The sequence below is a fragment of the Varanus komodoensis genome, unplaced genomic scaffold (genome assembly GCF_004798865.1).
Source record: "Varanus komodoensis strain SLA01 unplaced genomic scaffold, ASM479886v1 scaffold42, whole genome shotgun sequence".
NCBI classification, from domain to species: domain Eukaryota; kingdom Metazoa; phylum Chordata; class Lepidosauria; order Squamata; family Varanidae; genus Varanus; species Varanus komodoensis.
Window position 1 is genome coordinate 7,348,999 of NW_025335972.1, and position 19,658 is coordinate 7,368,656.

The 19,658-nt window shown below is 43.5% G+C and overlaps 1 protein-coding gene across 1 annotated transcript; it reads right to left on the reverse strand.

Annotated features, from left to right (window-relative positions):
• Window positions 1-585: 585 nt before the first annotated feature.
• On the reverse strand, window positions 586-19,421 carry LOC123030072 (structural maintenance of chromosomes protein 2-like). The gene is made up of 12 exons (XM_044443660.1): window positions 19,315-19,421; window positions 18,516-18,630; window positions 17,076-17,210; window positions 16,441-16,558; window positions 13,598-13,648; window positions 11,236-11,313; window positions 10,439-10,495; window positions 8,793-8,852; window positions 7,701-7,765; window positions 2,524-2,605; window positions 2,089-2,147; window positions 586-847 (listed from the first exon to the last, which is right to left on the reverse strand). The coding sequence occupies exons 2-12, from the start codon at window positions 18,563-18,565 to the stop codon at window positions 649-651; spliced, it is 954 nt and encodes a 317-aa protein (XP_044299595.1). The 5' UTR covers window positions 18,566-18,630; window positions 19,315-19,421; the 3' UTR covers window positions 586-648.
• Window positions 19,422-19,658: the final 237 nt, after the last annotated feature.

A 19,658-nucleotide genomic window follows, 5' to 3' on the forward strand; every position in this document is an offset into this window, starting at 1 on the left:
AGCCATGCTATGAGTTTCTAAATTTAGTAGGCCAAATATTGCTGGTATTACTATTGTTAATTATAGGCCTTCTGTTGTTATGAAGATTTGCTCAACTTGCATATCCCCAGGAAGAATTCGAATATAAACTACTTGTGTTTGCTGATAGCTACATCCTGATTTTAAGCCCCTGAGGGAAAATTACAGCCAGAACAATTTTTTTAAAGGAATATGCATTTGTATATCCTCAGGATTTTCTCCTGGCCATAAAATCATCCCAGAAACAACACCTGTAGGAGGCTTTTTGAGAAGCTCTTGGATTGCTGTGACTGAGCATTGGTCAAGGACCACACTTATAGAAGAAATCTGTGACTGTGGAAATTAGTTGGACGGCCACAGTTACAGTCTTGCCTGTCACACTTCGGCTTTCCTCCTGTGGCGAAAAACAGGTATGTGATGGGGGACTTCCATGTCAGGGGCAGGACAGATGGACAGGTTGAAGCCTCCCTTTGATTTGTACTGATCTGGCTCCGGCACCCATGCACTGGCCATTGGTTAAAGAAGACTCAATCTCTCAGTGACAAACTGTGTGGCGAATGCCATGTCTAGTTTGACTTGCTTACTATGACATTTTATTAAAGGACATTAATGACAGGAGCATGCATGCCTTTATGAAGAGAAAGGCGGCAAAAGCCTCTTGGGCTGGATATAGAGCAAGGGAGCTGAATGGAGCTGCGGACATGGTTGGCTGGAGAGCCAGCCAAGAAGGAAGCGGAAGACCAGCGCCAACAGCAGCGTCACAAGCAGCACTTTGGCTGATGCCCACAGCAGGTTCCAGGCAGCCTGGAGAGTGGGAAGAGGGGGGGATCTGAAAGAGAACAACAGAATGAGCTAAAAGCTGAGTGACGGAGAATGAGTTAAAGCTGAAAAGACAAAAACACCTAAAATTGCTGCACAGGGCAATCTCAGTGGTTTACAGATTTTCTGCTCTCAGGGAGCGCTGTCCATACTAGTTTGTGTAAATTTCAAACTTGTGCAAATTTCAGAGCATCATGCAGATTGTTCTAAGGTGCAGAATTGACATAGAATCATAGAAGAGTAGAGCTGGAAGGGTCCGTGAAGGCCATCGGGTCCAACTCCCTCAGATGGCTGTCCAGTGTCTTTTTGAATGTCTCTGTGTGGGAGAGCCCATGACCTCTCCAGGCAGCTGGTTCCACTGTCATATTGCTCTGACAATATGACAGTGAGGAAACTTTTCCTGATATCTAGCCAGAACCTGGGTTGTCACAACTTGACTCAATTCTTCCATGTCCTCTGGTATCAGCAAGAAGAGATAGAGACATAGAAACAAAGTGAGTGAGAAGGGTCCTCCCGGACCATCTAGTCTGACCCCTGGCTGCAGCCAGCTCTGCTCATGTAATCCCCAAGATCTTAACTTTCCTCTTTGTGACAGCCTTTGTGGTACTTACAGAGGGGGATATCATGCCCCCCTCAGTCTTCTCTTCTCAAGGCTGAACATGCCCAGTTCTCTCAGTCTCTCCTCATAGGGCAGTGTTTCCAAACCCTGGATCATTTGTGTTGCCCTCCTCTGGACCCTTTCTAATTTTTCTCCATATTTCTTAAATCTTGGTGCCCAGAAGTGGACACAGTATTCCAGATGAGGTCTGACTAGTGAGGAATATAGGGGAACTACTCCTTCTCATGATTTGAAAGTAATACTTCTATTCATGCATCCCAAAATAGCATTTGCTGTTTTGGCATATGCATCGCATTGTTGGATCATATTTACCTGTTGTCCACAAGTATAGAAACAGTTATAGGATGTTGGACAAGCCTCTTAAGCTTCATTATCATCCATATGAAGTGCTATAGAACATAGTCAAGATTTCCTTGCTGAAAAAAGCAGTGTGGACAGTGTCTTCTAGGAAGCTTAGTACTTTATTAATTAGCTTCTCACTGAGAAGCCCATGATGTTTCCAGTAGCCATGGTGTCCCCAGGAACCCAGCCTGCAAGCCACCAACCTACTCCATCAGCACATAATGTCAATGACTTCCATTTTGCATTTTCCCATTCTGCAATATCTGAATCTGATCTCTCTGATTACTTACATGGTAAGCAGCTTATCTTTGGAATCAATTCTGCCTGGTTCTAAACATGGAAGCCTCTTCTGGGAGAACAGAAAAAGAAGATGTGAAGTGCAGCAAGAAGAAAGTGCAGCCTCCAGTCATTACAAAGGAGATAAGATACTGCAGAAGAGAATACTCTTTATCTGAAGGCAAAAGGGGGTTAAATAAGAAGAAATAGAACAAAAATTAACACTAAAAACCTGGTTTGGTTTCTGTACTTCATTAGTTAGTTCTGTACTGCTTAAATTTTGAAAACCGCTTCTGGGATGCTGAGGGAAGGATTTATATGCTATCCTTTTCACCTTACATTTTGTTAAAGCCCCAGGAATGACCCTGGGTTCTTCAGATGAACCGTGTATGTCCCAGCCCTGATTCCCACACCTGCACTCTTGCCCAAATCCTTCATGCCCCTCATACCATTTGATCACATGCTCGTTCCTCCCAAAGAACGCCTCCGCTTCTGCTTTCTTCTTGTCTGGAGAGTACTTCTTTCTGGAAACTGAGACAGAACATAGTATTTCAACTCTTAAGGGGGAGGCCATCTTCTTCCAGAATGCAGAAGGCATAGCAGGAAGGCGATGACTTCAGTGACAAGCTCAGTGTCTTGTAGGGCTCCAAACACAGTTCTCTTGATAACATTTTCTTCCCTTTGATTCCACAACATTCCCAGAGAGAGCGCTACGCTGACCCCTGTGCCTCCAAAGTTGTGAGTTTGCCCAAACTTGACTGATCTGCAAAAAAACATGGGGGGGGGGGCTCCCTAGGAATGGGGGAAGGGTGGTGAAAAATCAATGGATTTTTCTGGTTCTGCCCACGCAGATTTTGTTCCATTTCCCTGCACCAATATTAGTTTGATCTGCAGAAAATCGATCCATCACACTGATTCCAGGGTTTAATGCAGCAAGTTGCTGAAATAGAATTTTTTTTAGTTGTGGGGTCACATTTCCCCCACTCCTGATCTTCCACAAGTGTGCAAGAGTGCAGATTCAACTGTCTGATAAATATACTCTGGCCTTCTCAATTTCCTTGTATGTTTCAGCACTAGAACGGAGATGGTAACACACAAGGAAAATACAAGGAAAGACTGCATATAACAGCAGTCTTAGGAACTTTTGGGCCCATGGAAGCATTTGAAAATTTGAGGCTCTGCTGTGGGCACTACCACAAAATCCCAAATCAATGGATTGTCACTTTGGAATCTACTTGTTGCATCTTTGGAACTTAGGCTACAACTTATCCAGCAAAAACTTATTTCATCTCTATTGGGTTCAGCAACCTCTCTTTATTAAGGGATTGCCTAATCCAGGCAACTGCAGGCAGAAAAATACAGCTAAGTCTTTTATACATGTGTTTTGACAATATTCAGTAGATGCATTTTTTGGGAAGGAGGTTATTACACGTATAAATCTTGTATTGAAATTAATGTGTTGTTGTTGGTGTTGTTAGTTGCGAAGTTGTGTCCAACCCATCGCAACCCCATGAACAACACTCCTCCAGGCCTTCCTGTCCTCCACCATCCCCGGGAGTCCACCTAAGCTCACACTGACTGCTTCAGTGACTCCATCTAGCCACCTCATCCTCTGCCATCCCCTTCTTCTTTTGCCATCTATTGTTCCCAGCATTAGGCTCTTCTCCAGGGAGTCCTTCCTTCTCATTAGGTGGCCAAAGTATTTGAGTTTCATCTTCAGTATCTGGCTGCCTAAAGAGCAGTCAGGGTTGATCTCCTCTAGGACTGACTGGTTTGATCGCCTTGCAGTCCAAGGGACTCACAGGAGTCTTCTCCAGCACCACAATTCAAAGGCCTCAATCCTTCGGCACTCAGCCTTCCTTCTGGTCCAACTTTCACAACCATACATTTTATCTTATTGATTGATTGATTGATTGATTGATTTATATCCTGCCTTTTTCCTACAAAGGGCTCAAGGCAGCTTACATCATTCTCCATCTTATCCCCACAACAACAACCCTGTGAGGTAAGATGGGCTGAGAGTCTGTGACTGGCCTAAAGTCACCCAGTTGGCTGCACGGCTGAGCAGGGACTAGAACCCGGATCATCTGAGTCCCAGTCCCATGCTCTTAACCACTGCACCACACTGGTTCTCATACATTGCAACTGGGAAAACCATAGCCTTGACTATACGCACTTTTGTTGGCAGGGTGATGTCTCTGCATTTTAGTATGCTGTCTAGATTTGCCACAGCTTTCCTCCCAAGGAGCAAGCATCTTTTGATTTCTTGGCTATAGTCCCTGTCTGTGGTGATCCTGGAGCCCAGGAAGATAAAATCTGTCACTACCTCCATTTCTTCCCCATCTATTTGCCAGGAAGTGATAGGACCGGATGCCATGATCTTAGTTTTCTTGATGTTGAGTTTCAAGCCAACTTTTGCACTCTCCTCTTTCACCCGCATCAAGAAGCCCTTTAGTTCCTCTTCACTTTCTGCCATTAAAGTGGTATCATCAGCATATCTGAGGTTGTTATTTCTCCCGGCAATCTTAATTCCAACTTGTAATTCATCTAGCCCCGCCTTTCTCATGATGTGCTCTGCATATAAGTTAAATAGGCAGGGCAACAGTATACAGCCTTGCCAAACTCCTTTCTCAATTTTGAAACAATAAGTGGTTCCGTGTCCAGTTCTCACTGTTGCTTCTTGACCCACATACAGCTTTCTCAAGAGACAAATAAGATGGTCTGGTACTCCCATCTCTTTAAGAACTTGCCACAGTTTGTTGTGATCCACAAAATCAAAGGCTTTAGCATAGTCAATGAAGTAAAGTAGATGTTTTTCTGGAACTCCCTAGCTTTCTCCCTAGCTTTTTTTCTGGAACTCCCTAGCTTTCTCCATTACTATGTTGGCAATTTGATCTCTAGTTCTTCTGCCTCTTCGAAATCCTGCCTGTACTTCTGATAGTTCTCAGTTCAAATACCGCTGGAGCCTAGCTTGTAGGATTCTGAGCATAACTTTGCTAACATGTGAAATGAGTGCAATGGTGTGGTAGTTTGAACATTCCTTGGCATTGCTCTACTTTGAGATCGGAATGTAAACTGACCTTTTCCAATCCTGTGGCCACTGTTGAGTTTTCCAAAAGTGCTGGCATATTGAGTGTAGCACTTTTACTGCACTGTCTTTTAAGATTTTGAATAGCTCAGCTGGAATGCTGTCATCTCCACTAGCTTTGTTGTTGCTCAGACTTCCTAAGGCCCATTTGACTTCACATTCCAGGATGTCCGGCTCGAGGTCAGTGACCACCCCCTCATGGTTATCATGGACGTTAAGCTCTTTCTTGTATAGTTCTTCTGTGTAATCTTACCACCTCTTCTGCCTCTGTTAGGTCCCTGCCATTTTGGTCCTTTATCATGCCCATCTTTGCATGAAACGTTCCCTTCATATCTCCAATTTTCTTGAAGAGATCTCTGGTCCTATTCTATTGTTTTCTTCTATTTCTTTGCACTGTTCATTGAATAAGGCATTCTTTTCTAGCTATCCTCTGGAATTCTGCATTCAATTGTGTGTATCTTTCCCTTTCTCCCTTGCCTTTTGCTTCCCTTCTTTCCTCAGCTATTTGTAAAGCTTCCTCAGACAGCCATTTTGCTTTCTTGCATTTCTTTTTCTTTGGGATGGTTTAAGTTGCTACCTCTTGTACAATGTTGCCAACTTCTGTTCATAGTTCTTCAGGCACTCTATCAGATCTAATTCCTTAAATGTATTTGTCACCTCTATTGTATATTCATCAGGAATATGATTCAGGTCATACCAGAGTGGCCTAGTGCTTTTCTCTACTTTCTTCAATTTAAGCCTAAATTTTGACCCAGTCGCTTCATTCTTTCTCGTGCTACTAGTAGTAACACTTTCTGCTCTTCCTCAGTAGCACATTGGACACCTTCTGACCTGAGGAGGCTCATCCTCTGGCATTATATCTTTTTGCCTTTTGGTACTGTCCATGGGGTTTTCATGGCAGGGAGACTGGAGTGGGTTGCCATTTCCTTCTCCAGTGGATCACCTTTTGTCAGAGCTCTCAGGTATGACCTGTCCATCTTGGGTGGTCCTGCACAGCATACGGTACGTAGGTCATAGCTTCATTGCGCTACCCAAGCCCCTTCACCATGACACAGCAGTGACCCATGTAGGGGTTGCATAGGGGTATCTACTTGGTTATTTGATCTGCTTTTGGCAAAGCATAGCTAGAAAGTTGTGTGCACATCACACAAGCCCATGTACATACCTCAGACATGGGGGTGGGGGGAAACCTTTTTCATTCCCCAGGTGCCCACACACGCCATGTTGCAGATCCTTCTACAGGTTCCACTGGAGGTGGGAGGCCCTCACAAATAAGCTAATTTGTGCACAGTTTTGAAGGACCAGGGGGACATGAAAGTAAGACAAAGGAGGGAATCTCTGTGTAGTTCTGAGGGACAACAAAAGAAAAAGAAATCCAAACAAAATACAGGCACCCAAGAGGGAGAGGACAATCTGTCCCACCTGGCAGTGTAATTCTCTTGCTGTGGAGTGTCCGTGCCCTCCTCTCTTTCAAGTCTTTCAAGTCTCTGGGTAGTCCAGGAAGGGGAGTTATTCCTGTCTTTTTTTAGCTCTTTCTCAGAACGGTTACTGCCGTTGCACAAATGCCCTTTCCAATTATTTTTCTGGATTTAAATCCAGAAATCTTTAAATCATTCTAGTCTAGAAGGTAAATGGAGGGGAAATTTGTACACATTTAAAGGCTGGAAAGAAGGGAAAATTTGTCCTCCAGAATTGCACTAAGTGGTTCCTCCTCTGTCTTACTATTCCCCTCCTCCCACCCTGCACCCCATCCTTCACTTGTGTAGGCAAAATTGGCTTATATCACCTTCTCAGTTTCCTTACATATTGTCTATTCTACTTTGGTGTTTTCATTGACAGCAGAAAGTTACAAGAAAATTGACAATACAAAATTATGTATATTGGGCAGCTGACTGTCTTCTTGCACACTTGCAAAAGACCAGGGAATTAAAACAACAACAACCCATTTTATACAAATTTCAGAATCCTCCCACCAAAACCTAATAATGCACATATTACCATTTGGGCAAATGACAAGACCTGCAAAATGTGTCACTTACAAGAATGGAAACACTGTGAATTCCTATCAAGCTCAAACAGAACAAAATCCCAACATTGCACATCCCTGGGGACCCCGTTTCAGAGAGACTGACGGCCTTTTGTGGAGAGATATTATGTCATTGGACCGTCTGCTGTAGCAAGCTCCATTACTAATGCCTATGCAATGAGCAGCGTGCAAGTTTTGCATTTTCATTCAGAACATATCGCTCACTCTAAAAGGAACCAGGGCATATCTGCTCTTGTTTGTTTATAATTTCCAAGTCATATTCCCAAGGCTTCTCACGTTATATTGCCTCCGAACTATTATTCATACTTTTCAGAGAGGGAACTGAATGTAAAAGATTATGACCATCCTGTCCAGGGTCCTTCATTTCATGATCAAGATAAGATTTGAAGCCAGCATTCTGACCAACATACTGGCAAGATCACTCCTTTATCATTCAGCTTGCTTGTCTGCCTTATCATAACCACCAGGGTAATTTGTTGGGTCATCCTTACAGCGCCTCTTCGTGCTGAACTTCTGTCACACTGTCTTCCAAAAGGGTGATGTTTCTGTGCAGCTCCTTCAAAATGATTTTAGAGACAGAGGAGGAAACAAGAACTCTGCTTTAGAGATCCTCACTATCCATACCCCAGTTAAAGGAACCAGGCTACAGACTCTACAGGCAACCATTAATTGGAAAGGAAGAGAGAATCTGAAGATGGTATATATGCCTAGTTCCTCAGCTTCTGCATTCAGAAGGGGAACCAGATGCTTCTAGGAACAGCAAAAGGAATTTAGCAGGTTTGCTCCCAGTCAGAATTAGTCCTCGCCCATGACTGCTATTTGCTTTTAAGGAGCAAGCTACATGAAAATCACACTGTCCTTGGCTGCTGCTATAGCAAATAGCACCATTGGAGGCAAATAGAAGGGAGCTGGGCCGTTTGGAGCACAACATTGGTAGATGGACCAATGTGAATGAGGAACATCTCCTCAGCTGAGATACTATGTCTGCTTTTTTTCATCAAACTAAAAATGGCAAGTTTAAGCATGCCTGTTGACAAGTGTGAATAACCCAGTGCACTGTAACATATAGTTTGGCACAAAGACCTTTTTGGTTCTAAGACAGACGTGCCAAATGGCAGCTCACTGCACTCTGATGCAACCCTTGCCCACTTCAGTGCTACTTCCTCTCACTGGTATGAGAGACATGGCCAAATCCACTGATTTCCCACTAATTGTCCTGCTTCGGATGCATTACTGCACCAACCATAGAAGAGGATTCACTGCATTTTGCTCAGACATACAGCCTCCACCCCCATCTCCCCAAATAGCATCTGCTTTTAAAAGAGATAAGAAAAATACATTCGACTGAATAACTCTGTTATGTCGCTTTAATGTTTATATATTTATTTTTATTGAGCAGGCAGTCCACCTATGCTCACACTGGTGCAGGAAAAAACCCAGCACCTTGATGTGTATGTCTCTTAATGGCACTCCAGGTCTTTCCCCTGAAATGATTGCTTCACTTTGCAGACATGAAGAAATAGGTCATCTTAGGCAGGGTGGTGTAAGCCTGACACATGGAAGAGAGGCCAGACGGGACATACCTGGCTCCTCTGAGATAATTGTTGGATGGTGCTGCTCAGTTTCTCAATCCGGTGCTGTTTCTAAAATCCCCACAATAAAACAGAAGTCTTTTTTTTGCCCTTGGCTCAGCCAAAAGACCTGTTGACCTCCAATTGCCCTCCCCACAACCATTCTTAAGGAAAAACCAATTTCACATTGGGACATCCAACTTGGGGGTATTCAGACACTCACAAAGTGGAATTGCAACTGACTTTCCACACATCTGGGGATAACTGTGCATGTTCTGTGTATAAGCCATTAGCACTGCTCCACCGCATTCTTTTTAATGGACGGACAGTGACGTATTGAGTAACTGAACCCAGGCACGTTTACTGCAGTTTATTTACTTCAGAGCAGCAGTGACCATAGTCTTCCCAGTATGAGGAGAGGAGAGGAGAGGAGAAGAGAAAGTGGAGAGGGAGACACTGGGAGTCATCTCAATGAAGCTGACTGGTGGGAAATTTAGCACAGATAAGGAAATACCTCTTCATACAATGTATAATTAATCTATGGAATTCACTGCCACATGAAGTGGTGATGGCCACCAAATTGTATGGGTTTAAAAGGGGATTAGATACATTCATGTGGGAGTAGACTATCCAAAGCTGCTAGCTTTGTTAACTATACACTATCTCCTTTAGCAAAGGTAAAGTGCCTATATGCACCAGTTGCTGAGGAATTTGGGCAGGTGGAGGTCTTGCACCCTTCCTGCTTGAGGGATCCTGCGGGCAGCTGGTTTGCCATGGTGTGCATTGAGCACTGGACTAGAGGGACCTTTGGTCTGATCCTATGTGGCTTTTCTTGTGTGTGTTCTTGAGATACCAGTGTAAAAGTATTATAGCCCTAAAATGCTATTACATTTAAATAAATGATGGGGAAAGCTCTTCAATTTTGGCCAGCAGATTAACAGAAGTGACCAGAAAGGACTTTTTAAATGACTTTTTAAAAATTCACATTATGGGGCATAGCGCTACTCCCCTGTGTGGCAGCAATACCAACTGTAAGCTTTTTCTCCGTCCTGCTGCGCTTTGCATTGGGGTTAACCAGTAAAGCTGAATGCGGGAGACTCAGGAGAGACGTGAGAATGTACTTCTTAACATCTTGCATTGCCACTACAAGAGGTAGTGCAGGCACAAGCTTCAACAGCTTTAAAACTGAGAAGAGTAATTGATTAAGGAGAAGGCTGTTGATGGCTCTATTAGCAAAGAAAGCTAGGAAACGTGACAAACAGGAGGTGCTATTGACCTCACACCATGCTTGAGCACATTTCAGAGCCATCTGCCAGGCCCCTCTAGGAAACAGGGTGCCGTGGGGAAGAGGCCCTGATGTACGTTGGAAGCCTCAATCATACTCCCCTCAAAACTTTGAACAATCCAACTTTTCCCAGCCTTCTATGCTGCCTTCAAGCTTCCTTTCTTTTGTAACATATCCCTACACAAAACCTAAGAGCAGGTGACTAGAACATGTTAGTGACCGAGACCTTAATAGATTATATTGGTATAATATCAATACACCAACAAAGGTGCCAAGTTGTACAGCTGATAGTTGTTCAGAATTAGTCCTGCCTTAACTTTGATTTGAGCCAAAGATAAAAAGGAATGTGCCTATCCTGACTAGCTGAGTTTACCTGTTTGATCCTGTCATGCTTTGTCTGCCACTTGGCCTCCCATTCAGACAAGTGCCTCTATGGAGTTGGAAAGAAACAAAACAATCTTGCTGCAGTGCCCCACATTCAAATGCACGAGCCCAGCCAGCCAGCCACCACTTGAGCTGCCCTTTAATCCCAGTAAGTCTGGATGCTACTTCTGTCTCAAATTAGGGATACGACCCTAGAATTCTACGGATGTTTCCAGATGAGGCTGCCCATTCATGAAATTTCACAGGGGGGTTGTTTATTAACAAGATCCATTCATAACCCTTCTGTGTTTTCTACACTTTCTTCATCTTATCTTAAGAAGGAAGAAATGGTGGGAAAACACTGGAGGGTTATGAATGGAAGATAATGTTGTCTGAACACCACTACCCCAGAACAATTCTGTGGCTTGGAAGCACCTCACGTGTACATGTTTGCAATGGAGACGGGGCGCATCTGCTCCTTTCTCAGTGGTTTAACATCAGAAAAAAGGGTGAAACTAGAAGTATTAGCAGCTTATACTAACAAGATTTTTATATGGGCATTGTCACGATCCCTTAACTCAGACATCTGTAAAAACTTCCCAGAAAGCAAATAGAGCCTGTGATTTACTGGGGCCAGTTGATGTCTACAGTAGCAAACTTTGCACATGACTACTTATTCTAACACTCTTATCCTACCTGTAAAAGTACTCTGTGACTGGATTCTACCATTGTTGCTAAGTTTGCCTTCTTCACTTTCCCAGTTTAGCTGGTCCTTATACCCAGAAATAGAAAGCCTCTGGAGCTCACCTTCAGTTCATTGCCTTCTGTTCTCAGCTCCTTCAGGATGTCCTTGTTGGACTTCTCCTCCAACTGTTGCTTGAAGACCTGCAATGGTATGACAAGCCAACATTTTCAGGAGTGGGAATGTAAAAGGATGCAATCTCTTGGGGAGCCCCTTAAAGAACTGAAAGCTAGGTCAGCAACCATTTTGTGATCATTTTAGCAAAAGTCGCACACTTTTAAGCATTGTTCTATGCTTGGAACATTTGTGATATTACTTGCAATATCATACATGCGATATTAAGTATGTATGGCAGTACGTTCCCTACTAAGATTCCAAAAGCTCTCACCTGATTAGAACCACATGAATAAAATTTGCAGATACTTGGCTGAAGCAAACTTTCCTTGGTAGTGGGAAGCAGAGAGCCACTAGGCAAAAGCAGCATGGCCTCAAACATGTTGGCTCCCTAAGCAAAAATATGAATTCCTGGCTTATTGTATTGGGTCCTGGAACATTTTGGCTTTCCTACCCATCCTCACCTGTCCTCCAAAATGGTGTCAGACAAATTCATGTAGAATAACTCTGTCTCCATGTTCAGTGGAGGCAGAACCCAAATGCTCCTGGGAACAAACCATGGAGGAAGGCTGTTGCCTTTGCACCCTGCCTGTGGGCCTCACTGAGGCACATGTCTATAGCACACAGAACACTGCATCAAACACACATTTTTTATCCAGTGTGGTTTTTCTTGTGCCTTTTTATGCCAGCCAGTCTGCCTAAAGCATTATGCTTGGCACCAGCCTCAAAACTGCTCATCCCCACACCTTCCCCCTTGCCATACATGCCTTTACCCCTGTAGGGTTCCAAGGCATTTGGCCCATTCTTTGCTCTTGCTGTTCCAGAAAAATCCAGTCAACTGGCTGAGGAAATAGCCTGGGGTCTGCCGGTGACAATAGCAGCCATTGCATTCTTGTAGTTGCAGTTCGCTCCACCCACCCCGGCATCCCCTTATGTTTCAGGAGCTGGTCTCAACAGGAGCTCACTAGAGGAGAGCAAAGGGGTTGAGGTAAGAAGATACAAGAGGGAAGAGTACAAGAAACAAATGAAGGAAAAGGAGACAAACGATGGGGAAATTGCTAGAGAATAAAGGCAACATCATGTCCAAGCCCTGCCTACTGTGTCCTACTAAGAACAAGCTTCATAAGGAGCCCAGCAGTTAGAAATACCAGTGCTGTATCTGCCACATCAGAACTTGCGTGCTATGTCCAAGGAAGGGTCAGACATATCATGGCTCCTCCCCTAATGTCTGAGCCCTCCCCATCATTCCTCCTTCCTCTAGTGACAAGATGACAAGGCAAGGCCAGTAAAGAAAATGGGAGGAGACCACACCCTAAGAAGCAAGGGTGGTTGCTTCTTAGGGGGCATCCTTGTATAAAACCATATGGCTAATATCAGGAACTGTAACATAAAGTCCATTAATGTTGCTCTTCTGATTCAGAAAACTCCCCTTCCCGTGTCTGGAGGGGCTTCCAAACCATTTCCTCAGCTGGAATTAGGAACAGAAAGCAGTAGCAGCAGTTGGCAGTGCAATCCCATCTCACCCACCAGCAGGTGCATTTTACCACTCTCACCCTCATTTCCCATTAGGATCCAGTCTTTATTTGCATGAGAATCAAGTACTGATGCTTTCCTGTGTTTTTCAACTTAAGGCAGCCAATGAAGTGTTGAATACTCAAATGTTGCACAATGCATATAGAAGATTCCTTGAGCATAAATCAAAAGCATGCCCGGGAAATGGCCAAGCCCTCTTCTTCTACACAGTAGTTTACATGCAGTGAATTTTCTACATGAAGCGAATTTTCACTTGGGTCATCAGACAAATAACTCCTCCCTTGCAATCTGAAGTGCTACTGATGAGCATCATTTGAATCACTTGCTTCTGCTGTATGTATGACCTGGGCCTTACAGTCAGGAGCCAAGGATGGAAACAATGCAGGCTGGCTTTTGGTGATAGGTGAGAAATGTGCTCTGCCAAGGATTTTTGGGGTTTTTTTAACGGATGCACACAATCGATCCATCTCAGGCCTTTGGGCAAGCTGAGACAGAGTTACATACTAAAATCTGCAGATTTGCAAGCTTCATGATGCTGCTTATCTCAAGAAAAATGCCCCTTCCCCGCAGCTGTACTGGAGGAAGGCGTGCACACACATATTGAAAAAAGTGCACACAAAACTGCATTGAAGAAATGTAACATGCCTGGAAAAATATATACAAATATATATGAAAGCACAAAAAAGAGGGTGGGACAAGTTTTAGCAATCCAACAGTCTCGGATTGCCACAGACCCATCAGTCCCTGTTAGCTGCACTTTTGCCTCATTAGCAGACTCACCTTTCTTTCCAGATCTTTAACTGTCTCAGTCATTCTCTTATTTTCCTTTTCCTATAATTTAATGAAGAGAAGAAAATTCTAAGACTGGGACGGGGGTTCCCCCTTTTGGGCATGGCCTGGTGCAATACTAGGAATTCCTGAACTGAAACTGTAAGTGTGCGATCCTAGTAAGGCCCACTGAGTTCTACTGGAGCTACTCCCAGGTGAGTGGGCAAGGGAGTGCAGCCTTAGGGCACAAGTAAGTGTTTTTCTGGATAGAAAAAAAGGCCCGCAGCTCCCAACATCCCCCAGCCGGTGTGACTGGCAAGGAAATGCTGGGAGCTGCACAACTTTTTTCTGCCTGAACATGGATAGAACTGGACCTGCAGTCTTTATGCTGCACCAACTCAAAAGGCATTTTTTTTTTAAATGTAGCTTGTTCATCAAAGCCAAACTGCAATAAGAATACCAAGACCTAAATATACCTTTTTGTTTCTCTGATAATTTATGTAGGAATTCAGTTAACAAGAATATGGAGTAGAATGAATGCATCTAGAGTAGCATGATTTTTAGGGTTTTTATGGGAGTTGAAATGTCATTGTTCCTGTAAAGGGAAGTTTTGGGTTCAGAAACAGAACATTAAGTGAGCAGTTTATAAGAATGCTTTATTATTTATTTATTAAATTTCTAACCCACCCCATCAGCCACAAGGCTCCCTGGGTTATAGCAAAACAACAAATAAATAAAAATACAAAATAGAATAAAATAGAGATTAAATACAATAAAAACAATTACAAATAAAAACATTAAAACCAATATAAAATGCACCACAATGATGACATACCTATAGTTAAAATGCTACTTAAAGCCAACAATTAAAATACCATTGAAATAAAAAGGTTTTCACCTGGCACCAAAAAGACTGCAAGGAAAGCACCAGGCAAACCTCGCTTGGGACACAGAGCATACATTATAAGTACCATTTAAAACAGTGATTTTCAAAAGCTTTGATTATTAACTCTAAAAGAATGTAACCAGTTTATCTTTTATTTAGCCCCAGCCCACTGCACCAAAATAGAGTTTGGATCCTATCTATTAGATTTCTGGCCAGAGGTAACTGTTACAAGGCGGAGGAAGAGAACTAAGAATGTAAGAATATGAGAAAAGCCATGCTAGATCAGACCAAAGGTCCACCACGTCCAGCATTCCAAACACACAATGGCAGACCAGTTGCCAAGAGGATCCTTCAAGCAGGATGGGTGTGAGATTTCAGCCTGCACAAACTCTGTAGCAGGCATGCGGCCTCTGGTAAAGGAGACTATACATAGCTAGCAAGGCTAGTAGCCACCGATAGCCTCCTCCCCCAGGAATCTGTCCAGTTCTCCTTTAAAGCCATCCCAGTTGCTAGCCTTCACCACTTCCCATGGCAGCAAATTCCAAAATCAGCTTCAAGGAATGACCTCAAGTTCAGGTGTTATGGGAGAGGAAGAAAAATGTCTCTCTCTCCACTTTCGCCACACCATGCATTATCTTAAGTACATCTAGCATGTTCCCTCCCGCTTGCCTTTTTTCTAACCTGAACAGTCCCAGTTGCCATAGCTGTTCCTCACAGGGGAGCTGTTCCAGCTTCCTGATCATTTTTGTTGCCCTTCTCTGTACTTTTTCCAACTCAATACTGCCCCTTTTCAGATTAGCTAATCAGAACTGAATCAAATTCCATAAACCTATACTTGAAGTTGTGATTTTTAGCCCCAACATGCATCACTTTATACTTGCTTACCCTGAACGAAATTTGCCATTTTGATGCCCATTCTCCCTTCAAGCCCATGCTTGAAGAAATTCCTTTGGCTCTCCTCACAATACCTTTTGGTTTTAACCACCTTAAATAGTTTGGTGTCATCAGCAAACCTAGCCACCTCCCTACTTATTCTTAATTCTAAATCCTTTACAAATAGGTTGAAAAGCCTTGGTTCTAATGCAGAACCCTGTGGGATACCACTGGTGACATCTCTCCTTTGGGAGAAATTACTGTTTATTCCCACTCTGTCTTCTGTTCTTTAACCAGTAAGTGATCCATAAGAGAACCCCTTCCCCTCATTTTTATTCCATGACTGCTTAGTTTGTCCTGGAAACTTTTGCGAGGGGCTTCATCAAAGCCTTTTGGAAACCCAAGTAAATAATGTCTACTAGATTGCCAGTCTAGCCCAGACCACAGTGATGAAGAAACTCTCAAAGAATTCCAAAAGGCTAGTGAGACCAGACTTTCCCTTGTAGAAGCCATGGTAATTATTTTTTCAGCAGGGCTTGTCCCTTTATGTGCTTACTGGTTCTATCTTTAATAATTGTTTCAAGCAGTTTACCCACAACAGATGTTAAGCTAACTGGTCTGTAATTCCCTGGATCCACCTGGACAACTTTTAAAAAATTGGTGTTACATTGGCCACTCTTCAATCCTTTGGTACAAAGGCTGATTTTAGGGACATACTAAATAATTTAGTAAAAAGGTCTGCAGAGGGGTGTACCAGAAGAGAAAGGAGATCAACTACAGATAAAATCCCGGCATGCTGGATCAGAGCATGAGAATTTAGGTGGTGGGCATGGATGTGTGTCTACCCTATAAAATCAGAAGGGATTCTTTCTTAATAAAGTCCCAATCAGCTAGTCATCTTAGGGCCATTCTGTGGCCAGCTTTCCTGCCCTCCTCTGAGCACAAATTTGTAAGATAGAAGACATGATGCCATGCAACTATTTTCACATCTCCCTCAACATGAAGAAATAAATGGCTGTGAAGGATAAGGGAGACGGGCCTATGGAAGAGTTTATGGACACAAGAAAGGATGCTCAAAATTCCTCTGCAGTCTTACTTGCTTGTTGATGTTCAGTTGGCGCTGGCGGCTCCGATTCTGGAACTCCCGCAGGGCCTCCTGGGTTTCTTCCAGCTCCTCCTGCAGTGTTTGGGTCTTCTTCTCCAGGGCTGTAAGACTGTGAAGGAGAGACATTAGTGCTGTCTGCAGGACCTACTGTGGCAGGAGTCTGATGACAAGTTCTTCAAAAGTACCCTGGCCTTTCTGCCAGACATTGGCTCCTTCCACTTCACACTTGCAAGGCAGAACTGACCTATAACACTGTGCTCCTCACCCACTCTAGCCACAAATGACTATTTTACCTAATCTGAGAGGTATGCTCTCTGATCCTATGCAATTCTGTAGAATTTGTTTGTTTGATTTAAATTATGCCACTGTGAAAACCCGGTCTCCAAAAATGGACGAAAGATATTAACCAGAGACTTGGTTGCAGCTGTTTTCTGACAGCTGACTAATAGTCAGACAACAAGCAGAGGAAGTCTTTCCTGAAAATCTCTATACCCATTCTGCTGCAAATACTGAACAGCCACCATACAGTTTTGTGCAGTTGCTCATGCCCTCTTTCCAATTTTCAATACCCATGTTCTCCCCAGCCCCTCAAAGGAAGAATGGCAACACTGTGGGGTGTCTCTTACCTCTTGGCTTGTAGCAAGGAGCAGAGCTGGGCCTGATGCCCCAACAGTGCCTCGTATTGCTTCTGCCAGATTTCACCTTGGGCAAGTTCTTCATGAATCCACTCCTGCAGCCAAACATTCTCTTCTTCAAAGTTCCTGGATTTAGATTGGAAGAGACTGAGTGAGCTGTGAATGCATGCTATAGGCATTCCTGTGAAATCCAAGCAGTCAGATTAGTGAGTGATACTCTTGGTTCCTCAACTCTGATTTGTGCCTAAAGACAGATACCTGATAATTGCCTGCCTTGCCTTTTGTGTAGTTTTGTGATCCTTTTTGGAGTGTTCTTTTATTTTACATCAAGAATGGAGAACAAGTGTCCCTGCAGATGTTAGTGGACTGACCACCCATCAACCTCAGCGAGCAGAATAGCCAAAGATGAGGAAAGCTGGGAGTTGTCAAGCCAGCGAGATCTGAAAGGTCACCCAGTCTCCATTCCTGTTTTACACACTGCAGCTGCTGAGGTTGCGGATGAAGAAAGGGAACTGTGGCACTGTGTCAGAGGGAGAGGGAGACAAGATATTTGCTCTTCTCCTTAAACACTTTTTATAGCTGAAATTCCCCACAGGCACATACAATAATTCTAAGCTTCTTGCAGAAATCAGACTGTAAATCTACTCATCTAAAGGCTGAAACAGTTTCTTCCTTTTCCTGCCCTAACAAGAGGGGAAAATACTGTCCCTTATGCATATTTGCAAGTATTTTTATCCCACTGTCATATTTTATGTAGGTAAACCATGGCCCCTGTCAGCTTTACTGAATTCACAGCTTTATTTCTGTGAATCTATTATTAAATGCACTCAGTTCAATCCTCCAGTGTCATTAGTGAAGACGACCCTAATGAGAATTCCCTCTTCCCACCTACCCACTCTTTGAAGTTTGGTTCTATTACTCTTGGTAACAGAACCGATGGGACACTACTCATGTCTTTAGCCTTTGCATAGCCACTTTTAAGCAAATTAAGCAGCAGGCATAGGATAGCAGTAGCCAAGCATATTTAAACCATGGCAGGGTGGGAGGAGGGCTTTAACTCTTTGCCACCAGCACCATGATCTGGATTGGAATTTAGGGTCTCTTCTCACACATGCTTGCTATTTGCAGTGGAACGAAAGCTCTTACAGGCCATAGGATCTGCGGCAGGGTCGGGAACTTGAGGTCCCCCCCAACCATGCCACAATCCCCATCTGGTTAACTCTTCCCCCACCACATATTTATTTTTTAAACAACCACCAAACAATAGAGATAGGGATGCTCTTGCCTCTCGTTTGGCCCTCATTGCTCCTCAGCTGCTGAACTGGGGATGTCTGATTTCCTAGCATGTCCTTCCTGCGGATTTAACAACCCCCTGGTTGACAATCAGTTCTCTCACTGTCAGGTTACAAATGGAAAGTTTCAGAAACACACCCAGGTCCTCCTTGCTTCAGTGTGTTGCCTGGACCCAGTGCCACATCCATGATCTTTAATTCCACAGTTGGCCAGCTTCTCTTCTAGAACTCAATTCACATGGACTTTGGCGTCCCTGAAAAACAGTTGGGAAATCAAACTATTCTGGATGAGGAGGGGAAGCAAGTGTAGGAGAGAAAAGAGAAACCACTACATCATAAAAAGCAAAGGAAGTTATGTTGACAATAAGAAAAAGTTTAAAACCATACTGATAAACTACTTTTTATTAGGCCAACTAAAAGATCACAAAAATTGTACAAGCATTTGAGAACTCCACATTGCTCCATTAGGCAGACAAGCTGTTATAAAAACAGGTGGGTTAGGAGAGGAGTGGAAACAGTTAACTAGATTGTGATGGGAAATACTGTTGAAAATAACCAGGTTTTATATTTTCAGAAATGGAGAATCCAACATTACTTGCTCCTAGCAGCCCTAGGGACAGCTGTACATTCAGTCTTGGGACTCTGCTATGGGGTCATTTCACCCCTCACTCATTCACCTCTCCCTGTTTCATAACATTTTGCCTGATTAAATGTTCTGGAGATCTTGAAAGCTTACACATTTTTTGTGATCTATTGGTCAGCCTAATCATGGTATTACACTAATATGGTTTTAGAACAAGGATGGACATACTTCAAAAAAGCATGCATCTCAAATATGCAAACGAAAAATTGATGCAGATTAGGAGAATGAATACTTCAAAGTGAGACACCATACTTGTTGCTGTGAACACTAGAGGAAGACTCACAAAGCATTTTACCTGTTTTCTGCCAATTGGGTCTTGTCGGAGAAAAACTGGGACCTTGTGGTTGCCACACAGCTCAGCCCAACAGATCTTCTGAGATTCATCACCAAGCCTGGTTACCGTCACACAGCCATGGGTTGCTTAGCAACCAACTTAGCCCAGCCATGCTAGCCTTGAATACATCTTCGGCTTAGAATTCTGCTATAATAAAATCCGCAAACAGCTCCTTCCTGCCTGTCCTATATGCAGGTCAAACTGGAGCAAGATGTGTTTGCAGAGTGGTGTGAATTTTTACTTTAGAGCTGTGGAACTCCCTGGAGATACAGACCTTGACCATATTTGAGCAGCTTTTGGAGAGG